The sequence below is a fragment of the Taudactylus pleione genome, unplaced genomic scaffold (genome assembly GCF_031769625.1).
Source record: "Taudactylus pleione unplaced genomic scaffold, aTauple2 ptg000157l, whole genome shotgun sequence".
NCBI lineage: Eukaryota > Metazoa > Chordata > Amphibia > Anura > Myobatrachidae > Taudactylus > Taudactylus pleione.
Window position 1 is genome coordinate 6,840,398 of NW_028284559.1, and position 16,727 is coordinate 6,857,124.

At 43.9% G+C, this 16,727-nt stretch overlaps 1 protein-coding gene across 1 annotated transcript in view; it reads left to right on the top strand.

Annotated features, from left to right (window-relative positions):
* Nucleotides 1-10: 10 nt before the first annotated feature.
* Nucleotides 11-16,727, top strand: part of CHUK (component of inhibitor of nuclear factor kappa B kinase complex) — a 35,307-nt gene continuing 18,590 nt past the window's right edge. The window contains exons 1-8 of the mRNA XM_088474980.1: nucleotides 11-214; nucleotides 1,108-1,202; nucleotides 1,631-1,745; nucleotides 4,142-4,211; nucleotides 4,974-5,062; nucleotides 6,767-6,856; nucleotides 7,688-7,812; nucleotides 15,968-16,075. Of these exons, the coding sequence (XP_088331106.1) occupies nucleotides 110-214; nucleotides 1,108-1,202; nucleotides 1,631-1,745; nucleotides 4,142-4,211; nucleotides 4,974-5,062; nucleotides 6,767-6,856; nucleotides 7,688-7,812; nucleotides 15,968-16,075 (797 nt within the window). The 5' untranslated portion in view covers nucleotides 11-109. The remainder of the gene's footprint in view (nucleotides 215-1,107; nucleotides 1,203-1,630; nucleotides 1,746-4,141; nucleotides 4,212-4,973; nucleotides 5,063-6,766; nucleotides 6,857-7,687; nucleotides 7,813-15,967; nucleotides 16,076-16,727) is intronic.

Here is a 16,727-nt window from a genome sequence, read left to right on the forward strand (position 1 = left end):
AACGCGGATGTGATTGGCGCAAATGTGGTGACAGGTGACCGGAAGCAGCGGCGAGGGGCAGACGGGTCTGGTTGTCTCCGGGTCTGTTGCTGTCTTTAGGTCCTCTGTCATGGAAAAGCCACCCGTGCAGCAGGGGGTCGTGTGCGGGCCATGGGACATGAAAGACCGGCTTGGCACCGGGGGCTTTGGGAACGTGTGTCTGTACCAGAACAGGGTGCGTGTATAGCGCAGGGAGTTGCGGGGCGGGGGAGTCCCGGGAGGAGTGGTCGGAGTTTCTCACTGATCTGCGCTGTCTCTAACGATGTCCTTTGCCCCATGTGTCAGATGCAGTCATACATATGAGGGGGGAGGTGTATCAAACCTTTTAAAGAGGATAAGTGGAGAAATTGCCCCCAGCAACCAATCAGATCATTCTAGCTATCATTTTATTAAATGCACTGGATAAATGATAGCTAGCAGCTGATATGCTGCTATAGGCACTTGTTCAGAAGATTTGATACATCTCCCGCACACTCATCCTGCCTCAAGGGCTGTGCCCGTCCATGTGTACCCTAAGGTGGGTACACACTAGAACCATATCTGGACGATTTGCCACATCGAAACGACAAAAAAATTACATTGTCTAGTGTGTACATGCAATTGCACACTCCCGCAGATGACATAAGAGATTGACTGTGCAGCACGGTCAATCAAACAATCTATCAAAAGATATGTGTGTGGATGTGCATTTTAATGAAGTACGGAACAAGGTATTGTCCCGTCGTTCATTAAATCATCTAGTGTGTACTGGCAATCTGTGATGGTATGGGGCGAAAGTAAATTGCCTCAACCATCTGCACGATTGCTGCTCATCCTGATGAGTACCCACCTTATCTTCTTGGTGATCTAGTCATTAGCTATTTGGGCATAAATGTTCATGTTGAGTGCTACCCATATATTACATGGGCCTGTCAGTATCAGACCAGCATAATGGAACACATCCGTCTTATTATATAACCACCATATAATATCCTGGTACTGAGGAACTCGCAAATAGCTTCTAAATTTCACCTCTTTCAATTTTACCTGATGACACCTTTTCATATACTATTATACCTCTGTCTATAGGAGACGGGCGCTCTGCTAGCCATCAAGTCATGTCGCCTGGAGCTGAGTGTAAAGAACAAGGACAGATGGTGCCAGGAGATTCAGATAATGAAAAGGTTTCTGATGTTTGTTTGTTTTTTTGTTGCTTAGTTCTGATTGTTTTGGGGTTTTATTGCACTTATTTTTTATCCAGGTGGACATGTTTGTATGTTTGGCCACCGGGGTTGTCAGTGGCCTTCAAAATACATTCTGTGATACGTTCCAGTTTGTTGTTCTACCTGTACTTTTCTGTTTTAAGCTGCTAATACTTCCTGTTATCTTACCTGTTTTGAGCTGTGGCCACATGAATCTTTTACTCTCCTGCTGTATTTTCTTGCTGATCACAGATTTTTTTTATCACTGACTTATCTTCAAAGAAAGCTTTAATATATAGCAATAATGTTTGTTTCCAGCCTATGAGGAAGCCAGTCATGATTGGGGAATGAATGTGCATTTTTTTTAGTTGCTTCTTGTTTTACAATAAAGGGCACTCTCTTATGTGCAGGTTAAATCATCCTAATGTTGTGAAGGCATATCAGGTGCCACCTGAGATGGATTTCATGGTGAATGCTGTACCACATTTGGCAATGGAGTACTGTTCCGGGGGAGACCTACGTAAGGCAAGTCACACATTCTAGATCTTTCAGTAGTGGTCATATTAGTAAAATCTCTGAAACAATGAAAATGTTTGACAAATTCTGGAGGCATTTGTACAAAATTCTTTGGAGGAGGATCACTGCAATCAATAAAGGCAATAGTCCTAATTATAATTATTTTTTATATGGTGCAACAAGGCTTCCATAGCACTTTACAAAGTACATAGAAAACAGTTGCTTACAGTATAAAACATTCCAAACTAATGCACATTAATATGCCTATTCCACAACAGTTTTTTGAGCATATCTTTTGTGTTAGTAAGCCTTCTTGCTTTTGTAAATTGGGTGGTTTGTGGGTCTTTTGATAGGCTATATGTTTTTTTCTTTCTGTTGTCATACACTTTTGTTGAATTGATAGTGATAGAGAACTTTGGCTATTTAACTAAGCCATTATTATAGCAGGGGCTGGCTGGCAAGTTTCAGCCTGGGGCCACAAACATGTGGCCCCAGCTTTTCTACCAGCAGACTGTGATGGAAAAATGAGTTTAACGAAAATATTGCAGGAATAGTTTACGTAATGTGGGTGTGGTTTAAGTAGCAGTTTAAATATATAAAAGAAAGCTTATGTCAAAGACCTATAAACAAATACAAAACCTTCTAGCCTCAACTGACTAAGCAGGGGCTATTCTAGTGTCTATACAATACATGCATTTAAAATCGGACGCCAAGCGGTTAATTTACTAAGTGTCGGGTTCTAACACTCTGCTCTTCTGATCGTATTTATGCCAGAAATTTAAAAGGGCAATGCTTTTACTAGCAAAGCCCGGCTAGCAAAACACTGCTAGCAATAGCATTGCCCTTTAAATTTTGGGCATTAACACGATCAAAAGCGCTGGGTTTAGAAAATAAGCCCCCAAATCTGGCTGCCTCTCCTCGCTCATTAAAAATTGTATTTTAGATCTGACCCCCCTTTGTCTAAAATCATGCCCCAGATTTTACCAACCCAAAACTGTAAAAGCTGAACTTCAAATATGTTAACACCCTCCCTACTCCCTCATGAAAAATCAAACCAGATTTGCCTTGCCCCATAAAATGAATGCACTAGATTTACCCCCCAATACACACAAATAAAAAAAGATATCATAGTCTTCAGACATTGTTTAATCCAAACAACAATGTTGAGACCATCTATATAAAGGCACCCGTTTGGTAAAATATATTTGTGTAGTTTTTCTTCTCACTGTTTTACTATAAAGTTAAGAAAAACATTATTATACCCCCATAAATATATAAACACACATATGTAAATTTAAGTTCAAAACCGTTTATTTGTCATAGGTTTGTGGTAATTATAGATGTCTCCTTGGCTAAATGATATGCCAGAACGTAAGTAAGGTAGGAGATCCAGGCATGAAATTGTGTATAATCTCTTCAGAGTGAAATGATGCGATTTGCTGTGCTAACAGCAGATGATTCTTCTCCTTACACACAGTACAGATGAGCTGTTTTTTTTTTGTTTTTTTTTTATATTAAACGTTAATGCACATGTTATTTATGTTCTGGATGTGGTAATAAAAAGGGTTGGTAATGGGATGCCGGCGCTAAGGATCTCGGCAGTCAGAATCCTGATGCCGGCATCCCAACAGGGTTAGGATACCAACACTTGTCAGTCAATCAGTCAATATCCTAGCCCTCCCCCTACCCTAACCCCAGTACTTACCGTCGTGATGTTGGCGCCGGGATTCTGAAAGGTGTCTGAATGCCGGAGACGGGATTCTGACCGGATCACAATAAAAAGTTTATAATTACATTACACTATTGCTCTTCTGAATTTTTAGCACTAATACAGCCTGATGTCCACATTAAGTCTTTTAATACATCTTTATTAATCCACATTGTGTAGACCTATTTTGCTCATACATATAATTATGTGTATTTTAATTTAATTTCTTTTAACTCACTACTTGGATCTTCAAATATTTTCTTGTCTATAACCTGAGATGAGTTGGTGCAAATGTCCTGGTTAGTGCCATTATTTGTTCTGGCAGTCATCTTATCTTACATGACTTCTCATCTTTTGGAAGAAAAGATAAACAAAAACCTTCTGCCAGGTTGGTGACCTAAAAGTAATAGGATTTATGTATACGAGGCGTTCTGAGAAGACGCTCTGTTTCCTATTATAATTACATTTTTATTGTTTTTTGTTTAAAGCAACATGCTGGTAATCTGAATTTTCTATGATTTTGCTAAGCCGTAACCAAATCTTTTGAATGCATTTACATCTTGAATATGAGTGTTTTCCTAAAATAACATCTAACTCTTAAGTTCTCCATTTACTATTGAAGATAAGTGATTTTTTTTTTGATTTTTTTTTTCCTTTTTGAGAAAAATCTGAACTTTTTGTATTTGTTTCACTTCAGCTTTTGAATAAGCCAGAAAATTGCTGTGGGTTAAAAGAAAGTCAAGTTTTGAATATATTAAGTGACATAGGTATGTAACCTCTTTACAGCTCTGCTTTTGTTACGACCATCCAGAAATTGGTCAGATCTCATTCCTGTTTAAACACTAGGCCATTAGTATGGACTATAGCCCTGATTCAGAGACGGACACTCTGACAGAGCGCTCACTCTGAATCAGGGCCGGGCTATTTTTTTTTTTTAGAACGACCTCCTGGCCGCTCGCATAGCTGTGGGTGACCACCCACAGCTATAGCGAGCGGCCTGGAAGATGGTCGCGATGGTCAAGACCATCGCGACCATCGGGCTTGTGATGAGACCCTTGTGGTAGGGTCTCGTTGCCGCAAGCCCCAGAGAGATTTCGGCTCTAACAGAGCCGAAATCTCTCCTACTGACATCACTCGTGATGTCAGTGGGGCCTCCCCCAAACGGAGGCATTCACATGGGAAAGCCTCCGTTTGGCCACCCACTCCCCCGGCCCGCCCACCAAAGGGGGCGTGCTGTCACTCAACATCGACAGCACGTCCCCTTTGGTATGAGACCCGGAGCGACGGATTGCCCGTCGCTATCCGGGTCTCGCGCATGCGCACGACGGAGCCGACTCCGTCGTGCGCATGCGCTCTGGGCCACCATCGACCCGGTTGTGAGCGCTCAGTGCTTGCGACCAGGTCTGAATCAGGCCCTATCTCCATTGTGTGCCAGTAAAGACATTCTTAACTTAGGGCCTGTTTTTAATAACTGAATAGAGAAGTCTTCAAAACTGCTGGACCTGACTACTGATATGTTTGCTACTTAGGTTCTGGAATTCAGTATCTACATGAGAATCGAATCATACACAGAGACTTGAAGCCAGAAAATATTGTGCTGCAAGACTGTAATGGAAAGGTGAATAGTCTTTTTAATATACTGACCAGGGAATTCATCCCTGTGTAGTGAACAGGAATCATCCGTGTTACATTTTTTATATCTGTTCTAATTGTGTCTTTTAGTTAGAAAGCAATTCTGAGGTAATAAATCACCCCAGTGTAACACAGTTCTGTACCTAACTACAAGCACTAGTGTAACCATATAAAAATGCACAACTTGAACCACAATATTTAAGTAAAGAAGGATATACTTTATATTGAAATTGTAAACATTACACAATCACAATACAATACTACACATTAAAACAAAACACATAGAAAATCAGTGAATATACATGAATATCACTGCTCCAGAATAATAAAGTTTAAAAGATGGTAAATAAATGCTTACCGAATCAAAATAGGTCAGTGGTTACCAAACTGGGTGCTGTGGCACCCTGGGGTGCCTCGAGGCACTTTCAGGAGTGTCTCAGGTTGGTTGTCTATATCGTATTATTTATGGTCAAGATGATAGGCAAAATAAATGATTGTGCTTCTATTTGTCCATTCATAACAGAATAAATGGACAAACCGTAGCACACCCCTGTCCACCACCACATAAATAAGTCTAATGCCGCTTATCCATAGAGACGATATAATGAACGATTGAGCGATAACGATTTCGTTATCGTTCAATAGTTCATTATATCGTCCAGTGGATATGCCGTCAACTTCCAGCGATGCGCGCTCCCGCTGGTCGTTGACGACGTTGCTCATCGCCCAAATTGCAGGGCAACCTGACGATATTGCCAGGTTCTGCAAGTACAGGGATGAGGGAGGGTGACGTCACCAAACGATATATCGTTCAGTGTGGGTGCTCAATGTTGTTAAGGACATTGAGCACACCACTGCCGGGGACACACTACACGAATCGTGTAGTGGATATGCACCTTGGGAATGACATAAGTACAATTTACTTAATTTAATAAGAAACGTTTGGCATAGGGGTGACGTGAAAATAAGTCTGACACTATAGGGAGCCGTGACTCAGGAAAGTTTGGGAACCACAGGAATAGGTTGTTTTACCCTAAAATATATATATATATATATATATATATATATATATATATATATATTATATACCACAATGTTTCTTCACCTTGTTAGTGTAAAAGCAAAATGCTTTGAAACAATGTATCCACTGGTGTGTTTAATCACTCAGGAATGTAATTCATAAGTTTAGCTGTGTGAATAAATTATAGCACAGACAATTCTCCCTTAGGTATATAATTAACCCTTCCAGCTCCCTCTGCAGTTTCTTAACTCTGGGGCATGGTCCGTATTTGACGACATGTTAAGGACACAACGTGGCGTGAGTTTATTACCTCCCAGGCCAAAGCACAGGAGAGGCTGCTGATTGTTATTTTGGTCCCACGATGGCTACAATCTCTCATAGATTGTAAGGAGCAGAGCTGTAACAGTCTAGCGTATTTATTAAAACTTTGTGATAGGATATTTAGTATAACAAAAACATACAGCTTCGTCACAGGTGCTGCACCTGAGTCATGACACTCCTTCTCCCTGATGAGTGAAACTGCCTCCCATGTACCACATATGTTCTGGAACTTCCAGGATATTTTCTATGTTTCTTTACCAACTTAACAAGTCTCCTAATCTCAGCCCCGCCATAATAATATTATATAATGGATATACGGTCATGTGATGCTTTCTTTTTTCTTTGTAGACCGTACACAAAATTATAGACTTGGGCTATGCAAAGGACCTTGATCAGGGAAGCCTTTGTACATCATTTGTAGGAACCCTTCAATACCTGGTTTGTATGATGAATTACTGCCTGTTATATTATAACCCCACCCCCCCCCCCCCCTCCAGTTGATTGTGTTTAAAGGCAAGTCTGAGCTTTGTGTACAGCAAAATGGAAATTGCGCTTTAGAAATACTGTCTTGGGCTAAACTTCCTTTTGTTATACTAAAAAGCTGGCATTTCATGGGTACAACTGGTAAAGTCTTTACTTTGTACATTGTGATGCCTCCTGAAGTGCTGCATGTGATTATCTTTAGTGTCTTCCTCACATTCCGCAGAAGCCAAAGTCTCCTTTACACTCCACAAACCTCATTAGATGTCACAATCAACCATGTCAATTGTATAACCTTCACTACCTGCACATGTGTAAGATTTCCTGAGCATGCATACGCTCTGTGCTACAAGTGTGTTAGCCTTGGACATCCAGAACCCTTAATCAAGCTATAACTTTGGCAGTGTTGCTTATGTTTTAGACTTTATAAATAAGTGGGACAGAACCTGTTGATTGGTCTCTCTAGCAAGTTGATCCTTTAGGTAGCATTAGACAAACCTACTTCATTTTCAGCTCTTTACATGTGTTTATAAGTTTGCAAGGGGACTGGTACCGCTTCCCAGATGTAGGATGCTGTCAGATGGCTTATTCTATTCAATTGTTGTAGTCACTTCAGTTATAAATTGGTAAAGAGTTGCTATACTCGTGTTGATGTGTTGTCTTTAGGCATGGCATGTTAAAATAAGGAAGCTATTCTGCACCAGCTCTTTGTGGATATAAGATATTGTATTTTAAATGGTCTCAGTTGTTTTTGTATATTTATGTGTTTGTGTTTTGGTTTAACCAAAGGCTCCAGAGCTGTTTGAAAACAAGCCGTACACTTCAACTGTGGATTACTGGAGTTTTGGTACCATGGTTTTCGAGTGCATAGCCGGCTTCAGACCATTCCTACATAACATGCAGCCATTCACCTGGTAAGGACTCTGCCATAGCCTTCTATGGTTCTAGGCTTCAAGTAACATTTCTCTCCAGAAGTCTGATCTCATTGCCTTAACTGGTTTGCTGCCTGAGGAGAAACCTTAAATGGTGCCACAATGGTAGCCAAGACGTGTTTGAGGGATAAATGAAATAACACATTTTATATCTGTACACATACTCAGGCAGACAGACTGTGCGGTACATTTACCAATATTTGACCTCAAAACTTAAAGCGGCACTAATAATAAGTGCAAAACCTGCTGGCCTTTCCTCTTGGTATTAGTGACGTTTTAAATTATTTTGTGGTCACACGCTGAAAAGCTGCTTCGTAAATATACCCCTATGAGTAAAGAAATGGTAAAACTTTGGATCAATACCATGTGTATCTGGGGGTAAATGTTTTACTATGACATAAAGTATGTATTCTCATCCATCTGATACTTCTACAGTAACAACTCTGTGAGAAATTCCTGTACAAAGGATGACTACTTCTATAAAATATTAAGCATGAAAACGGAAATGATTTCAGACCATATATATATATATATATATATATATATATATATATATATATATATATATATATATATATGTATAGAGAGGTATGTTGTGGTAACAATGAAGACCATCTGACTTTTTTTTTTATATAGGTTTTCTAATATTGAATTTAACAATATCCCTTCCTTAATGTAATGCTAGTTTTGTTGGGACCTCCTCTGGGACCCCTACCATTGTGGACTTATGAGGGTCCCAGCACAAACCTATGGTCATTATCTCTGCCAGTCATGTTCAGCACTGCTCAGCCCCTTTTAGCAGAAGATAGCCAAGGCATTGCTTCTGATGTAAGCCAGCTACTGAGCCTCTGTCCCTGGGTAGACACAAGCAGCACTGACAGCAAGAGCCCTGCAATGTATCAATGAAAAGCCCATTGATTAATAAACACCATTATAAGATCTAGTGTAAAGATAGTATGTTTTATTTGAACTGCTAATTGCTGTAAGTATATTTTTGTATATGGGTTCATTTTACTTTATTTGTAAATGAGATAATAAAATGACAATTAATGAGATAATATATTAGTTGAAATTCATCGAGTAAGAATAGCCAGAAAAATGTTTCTATGCAGTATACTTGCCCTCTACCCCTGCCAACAGAGACCGTATGTGTATTGTTACATATCCCACTGATGTGCTGGTGCAAGGTTTTTTATTTTGCTCTCAAAATGGTGAAATACTGAAAACTAGTTTTAAGGAATAATGCAACATAAGTTTCAATTTCTGATGGATATAAAGGGTAATGCAATATATTAGGAAAGGTACAGATGTGTCCTTATATGTCATCGTTGCAGTATTTATGCATTGTATGTGACTTCCATGCTAACTGCTGTATATACACTGTCTTTTGTTTTCAAACTGTCAGTTATATCCATCACTGTTTCTCCTCATCCGTCTGAAAAGATGTGTGGGGTTTTTCATAGTGGGTCACATTGAATTTATACTGTACACCTTATACCGGTCACACATTTGGCATTTCTGAGGGTAAAGGTGAGAAGGGTGAGCCTTCGATGCTCGAATCATGTAAATCCTGTTTGGCAGGCCTGTTTGAACAGGATTTTGTGCAAGATGGATTGTGTAGGGCCTGTTGTAAACAGCCACCTTTCCTATCTGGTACACCTGCAGCTACTCGAGCCATTTTGGGTGGCGTCTTGGTCACAGGTTTTGTTGCATATGGTGGATAAGGTCGCAGCATCGCGTGCTCCTACCACGATATTGCCTCCTACTGTGGGATACCCACAGCAGTTGCATCATTCTATTTACATGTCCCCTATGAATTCCTCTTGGTTTGATTCATCTGCTCACTCCAGTAAGATTATGCTGCCGTCTATAGCCCCTCAGCAGGTGGTGCCTGCGGATAGGCCAGTGGCAGTAAAGAGGCAGGGGCATAAGAGAGGTTCTCTTCAGACATTACCTCAGGATTCTGACCCACCCTCCTCATCAAACTCTGATACTCAGAGTTCTGGGTGTTACTCAGTGGAAGAAGACCGTCAATCCTCCATGGATGTCCCCTCTCTGTTGAGAGCGGTTAGATCTGTCCTCCGTATAGAGGAAGAGGAGGTGCCGCCGAAAGCTAAGACTCCGGTCTTTAGGCGTCAGGTGGCTAAAGATTATTTTCAGTCTGAGCAACTGACGAATCTCATGTCTGAAGCATGGTCTACTCCAAATAAGCATTTCCATACTACCAGGAATTTAACCTCTCGATATCCATTTGCTCAGGGTGAGTGTAGCAAATGGGAAGTTCCTCCATCAGTAGATGCTCATTGGACTAGACTGATCAACAGCTCTACGTTACCCATTCCTGCGGCATCCTCTTTGAAGGAGGTAAACTTGACAACACTTTAAAATCAGTGTTTTCATTATCTGGAGCTGTTACCAGGCCAGCTATGGCTGTAGCCTGGATAGCCAAGAATGTACTAAGTCTCTGGAGGGTTGCTTGCCTAATGCTACCAGAGAACAGCTGTCTTCCCTCTGTCAGATGCGAGAAGCAGCTATATATGTATGGGGAAGCGGTAATTGACACAGGTATCTTAGCTTCTAAGGTATCGGCAGCTTCAGTTGCAACTCGAAGAACCCTTTGGCTAAAAACCTGGAAGGCGGATACAGGTTCCAAGAAAGCCCTGGAATCCCTTGCCTTTTGTGGGGAAGGTACTGTTTGGACCAGAGCTGGATTACATAGTGACTTCTCTGGCAACATCTAAATCTGCGGGGTTGCCATCTATGACTACCCCTAAGTATAGGCAGTCGTCAGTTCTGTCCTTTAGCCCACAGGGAGGGCAAAGGGACAGTCTTCCTCTAGACAGCATAATTCCCACAGGAGACGGCAGACCAAGAAGTCCTGTTCAGCCAAGCGTCCTGCTTCCAAGCCGGCTTGTAAGCCCACTGCCTGATGGGGCAGGCCTCCCCCTGGTGGGGGGGTCTCAGGGTTGGAGGCCGATTCCTACAGGTTTCTCAGGCCTGGCATCAGACCACAACAGATGCCTGGGTTCGAGAGGTGGTCTCTCAGGGTTATGCCATCACGTTCCTGAGGCATCCCCCTCAAAGGTTTGTTGGTACAACCCTACCTTTAGACCCCATCAGGTCTTCGGCCTTCCGGGAGTCTATTGGGGCCCTCCTGAAGGCCGGGAGTCATAATCACCGTTCCTGTGATGCAACAAAAATTGAGTTTTTGGTTCAGAAACCAAATGGGTCACATCGCCCTATCCTGAATCTGAAGTGTCTCATCAGATTCAGCCATGTGCCTACGATCAATTATGCTGGCAATGGAGCCTGGAGATTTTGTCTCCCTGGATGTACAGGATGCATATCTGCATGTTCCGATTGCACGATCCCACCAAAGAGTTCTAAGATTTGGCAGTGGATCAGCAACCATACCAATTTCAGGCTCTACCCTTCGGGCTGGCCACAGCCCCTCGGGTATTTACCAAAATAATGGCAGTGATGACGGCTCATCTCAGACGACAAGGGGTCAGGATACTGCCATATTTGGACAACCTCCATATTAGCACCTTCGCAGGAGTTGTTACAGTGTCATCTACAAATGACCATTGTCTGCTTACAAGAGCACGGCTGAATAATAAATTGGTCAAAGTACTCTCTTTCTCCAACTCAGCGGATAGTGCACTTGGGGGCGCTGCTGGACTCTCTGGGCCAGAGGACAAGATTGCGGCACTACAGTCTCGTGTGCGCAGTCTACTCTGCAGACAAAGTGTGTCAGTTCACTTGGCAATGCAGGTGCTGGGCTCAATGGTATTCACATTTGATATGGTGGCGTATGCCCAGTTCCATTCCAGGTCTCTGCAGCAATGGATTTGATCTCATTGGGATGGTCAGTATCATCGGATACAGTCTCAGATGATCCACATCTCGCCAGAGGTTCGGCTCTCCCTCGCTTGGTGGCTGGAGATGACTCATTTAGACAAGAGTCATCCGTTATGGGTCCCAGATTGCGTACTCTTCACCACGGATGTAAGTCTGCGAGGATGGGAACCGGTGACAGGGCGTCACACCTTCAAGAGAAGGTGGACGACTCAGGAAAGTCACCTACCGATAAATATCTTGGAGCTTCATGTAGTGCACAGAGAGCTCGGTCTGGCGCAGGACCTTCTTCACGGCAGGCCTGTCCAGATTCAGTTCGACAACGCGACCACAGTGGCCTACATCAACCATCAAGGAGGCACACATAGTCCGGCAGCCATGAGGGAAGTGGCGAACATTCTGCTGTGGGTAGAATGCCATCTTCCAGCAATCTCTGCAATATTAATCCCAGGAGTCCTCAACTGGAAGCAGACTTCCTGAGTCGTCAGGATATACATGCCGGAGAATGGGCTCTTCATCCGGACATCTTTCAACTCCTGGTGGACAGGTGGGGACTACCAGACGTAGACCTCATGCCACAACCACAAGGTCCCCAGGTACGGCTCCAGAACGAGGGACCCCCTCAGCCACCTTTGTGGACACTCTGGCGTTGAGGTGGAACTTCAGGTTGGCAGTTTCCTCTGATATCCCTCCTCCCAAGAGTTGTCAGAAAGTTCAAGCAGGAAGGAGGCAGGTTAATACTAATAGCTCCTGCCTGGCCCAGAAGACATTGGTTCACCGATCTGACATATCTATCCATAGATAGGCCACTTCCACTGCCTCTACAACCGGATTTGCTAGTGCAGGGTCTCTGCCTATATCCGGATTTACATCAGCTGGCTTTGACAGCAAGGCTATTGAGGCTTCCGTCTTAAAGGCCAAAGGTTTCTCTGCTTCTGTGATCCTGGGCATGAAAGCCTGCTTCAGCCCGCATCTATCGCAGGATTTGGCATTCATATTTCCGTTGGTGTTCCCAAACAAAATATGACCCTAAGGTTTTAAAGGTTTCAGGAGTACTTGATTTTTCTGCAGGCTGGGTTAGACTTAGGTCTGCGTCTGGCTACCTTGAGGATTCAGGTTTCTGCTTTGTCAGTTTTGTTCCAGCGCAGAATTGCGCCCCTGGCAGATGTAAGAAGATTTTGCATTCTACAGCTGCAACCTCTGTTTGTCTCTCCGGTAGCACCATGGGATTTATGCTTTGTTCTCAGGGGGATGCAAGCTCCCCCCTTTGAACCCTTGGATAAGGTGGACTTAAGATGGTTGACAGAGAAGACATCTTTTCCTCCTCGCTATCTCCTCAGCTCGTAGAGTTTCTGACTTGGCAGCACTGTCCTGTCGCTCTCCAAATTTGATTTTTTTTCATCAAAATAGAGCTGTCCTTCGTACTAAGGCGGGTTACCTTCCAAAGGGGGTATCCAGTTTCCATATAAATTAGGAAATTGTAGTCCCGGCTTTTCAGTCTTCAAACCTGTCTACAGGTGAAACTTCCCTGGCTGTGGTTCAAGCTCTTCGTATCTACGTGGATCGTATCGGCGCCATCAGGAAATCAGATTCGCTCTTTGTGTTATATGGGTTTCACAAACGAGGATGACTAGCTAACAAACAGACTTTGGCTCGCTGGCTGCGAATGACTATTTCTCAAGTCTATATACAGGCTGATCTCCCTGTTCCTAACAAGGTGAGAGCACATTCTACTTGGTCTGTCGGACCGTTGTGGGCAGTTGGACTTGGTACCTTTGCTTGAACAGCTGTGCAAGGCAGCCACTTGGTCTTCCGTCCATACCCTTATGAAATTCTATGCATTTGATACTTTTGCCTCCCAGGATGCTTCCTTTGGGCAGCGGATTCTCCTCTCTGCTCAAGAGCATCTCCACCCTTAAGGGAACTGCTTTAGGACGTCCCCAAGGTAGATTCTGTGGACCCTATGGACCCTGAAGAAAAAAATCAGAGTTATGGTATAACATACCTTTTAGATAACTCTTTCTTCGAGGTCCATAGGATCCACAGAGCACCCACCCTGACGCACCTGGCCTCAGTTGGGATATGTTCTTTGCTTTTTTTTTTGTATCACTGAATCCTTCTTTGTATTTTGAGAGGCTTGTTTACAAACTGAATGGCTGGAGGAGGGGTATTTAGGGAGGAGGACCAGTGCATGCTGGTACCTTTTAAAGCTGTAGCTGTTTGGTGCAATGGATCTCTCCAGCTACCTACCCAAAGGTAGATTCTGTCGCCCCTATGGACCTTGAAGAAAGAGTTATCTAAGGTATGTTATACAATAACTCTGATTCTCCAGGGTACTGGCTTTTCGTCAGACAAGATTAGACAAAGGTCTACGCCTGGCCACTTTGAGAGTGCAGGTTTCTGCACTGTCAGTCTAGTTCCAGAAGAAGATTGCATCATTACCAGATGTTAGAATTTTTTTCCAAGGAGTTTTGCGAATTCAGGGCCTGATTCAGAGCCGAACGCTCTGACCAGAGCGCTCTCTCTGAATCAGGGCCCTCCTCCATGACAATGGAGCGGCCACCTGGCCGCTCGCATAGCTGTGGGTGACCACCCACAGCATATGCGAGCGTCCATGATGAAGGTCGCGATAGTCTTGACCATCGCGACCATCGGGCTTGCGACGGAGACCCTGCGGTAGGGTCTCGCTGCCGCAAGCCCTGGAGTGATTTTGGCTCTATCAGAGGCAAAATCACTCCCACTGACATCACTAGTGATGTCAGTGGGGCCGGCTTCAGACGGTAGGCGTTCCCATGGGAACGCCTCCGTCTGGCAGGCACGCCCTCGGCACGCCCACCAAAGGGAGCGTGCTGTCAATCAACATCGACAGTACGCCCCCTTTGGTGCGAGACCCGGAGCGATGGAGAGCCCGTTGCTCGCTGGGTCTCGCGCATGCGCACAACGGAGCTCCCTCCGTCATGCGCAGTGGGGGAACATCGACCCGCTTGCGAGCGTCCTGCGCTCGCGAGAGGGTCTGAATGACCCCCTCAGTCTCCTTTTGTTCCAACGGTAGCACCGTGGGAGTTGTCTTTGGTTCTTAAGGGACTACAAACTTCCCCATTTGAACCTTTGTACTCTGTGGATTTGAAGTGGTTAACAGCAAAGACACTTTTTCTTCTTACTATTTCTTCTGCTCGCAGAGTCTCTGATTTGGCAGCGCTCTCTTGTCGCTCCCCATTTTTGATTTTTCACCAGGATAAAGCTGTTCTTCGTACAAGGGAGGGTTACCTTCCTAAGGTAGTGTTCCATTTTCATGTGAGTTAAGAAATTGTTCCAGCTTTTCAGGCTTCAGACCTTTCTGTAGGTGAAGCCTCCCTGGATGCAATTCATGCTCTCCGTATTTATGTGGAACGTACAAACTCTGTTAGAAAATCAGATGCTCTTTTTGTACTATATATGGTTTTCACAAACGAGGATGGCCAGCTAATAAGCAAACTCTGGTGAGATGGCTACGCATGACTATATCTCGTGTACACGCAGGCTGATCTCCCTGTCCCAAGCACGGTGACAGCACATTCTACTCTGTCTGTTGGGCCATCGTGGGCATTTAGCCGTGGTGCCTCTGTTGAGCAATTGTGCAAGGCAGCCAAGTGGTCTTCTGTCCACACCTTTCTTAGGTTTTATGCCTTTGATACTTTTGCATCTCAGGGTGCTTCCTTTGGGCAACAAGTTCTCTCTTTTTTCTGCTCAGGAGCATCCCCCACCCTAGGACCTCCCCAAGGTATCCCTGTGGACCCTATGGACCGCGAACAAAAGGAGTTATTTAGGTAAGTCTACCATAACTCTAATTTTCTATATGCGACACTTACATCTGTGTGCTACTGAATCCCTGAATCTGTATACGAAGTGTTACAATGTAGCAGCCGCAGCTTTTTTCATTCCAAGTTCCATTGTGGTTCATATACAATCTCTGTTGCACACAGATATAGAAGTGTCGCATATCAAATTAATTAGCAGAGTTTGCTGGTACGTCCTATTCGGATCACATTGCTACTTGGAGCTATTTGCTGCAAAAAAGACGCCCAATGCTAGCAAAGTTGCACGGACCTTACGGCTCGCTCACACCAGGCAAGTCGCGCGGCATGGCGTATTGATGCTAGATGTATGAGGACACATGTATGGATCGAAGTTTGGCAGATGGTTTGACTAGAGAAAAATGTAAGTACTCACTATGCAACTCATCTCTCTTGTTGGCGATTTGCTAACGTGATTGTGCGTTATCCTTTCCCTTTTACAACAGGCATGAGAAAATTAAAAAGAAGGATCCTAAGCACATATATGCTTATGAAGAGATGTCAGGGGAAATCAGATTCAGCACACATCTGCCACAGCCCAATAACATGTGCAGGTATGTTAGTAATAGAGAAGAGATCTTTTCTTTGAGTGAATGTGACTGTTAAGGGGTGTAGTAGGTATTACTGCCTGCCGTCAGCCCGACAAGGGTGAAGATCCCGATCGTCCCTAAGGTAAGTATCGCTAACCTAATTTCCCCCCCCCAACCCTCCCTAACCTCCCCTCAAGTGCCTAACCCTAACCTCCCCTTCCCCGCAGCCTAAACCTAAATCCCCCGGGGGGGTGCCTAACCTCCCCCCGGGGGTGCCTAACCCCAACCCCGTCATCCCCTAGCCTAAACCTCAACCACCCGGGGGGTGCCTAACCCTAAGTCCCCCCGAGAGCCCTAAACCTAACTCTCCCCCCCGCGCAGCTGTCTGCGCCCCGCTTACCTTCGTTTGGTATGCCAGGCGTCAGTCTTCCGGTGTATGGTTAATGACAGGCGTCGAGTTTGACGCCTGTCATTAGTACCATGCCGGGATTAGAAAGTCTGGAAGCCAGCGGTCGGCATTTAGACAGTCGGGTCCCAGACTACATCCCCTGTTAAGAGGTATAATATATAACAAAGGATACATTGTTCTCTGCCCCCAAACAGTAAATGTTTTTACTAATATTTCATTGTGGCTCTAACATTTTGAATTTTGCTGATCAATTCCTTTATTTTTTTA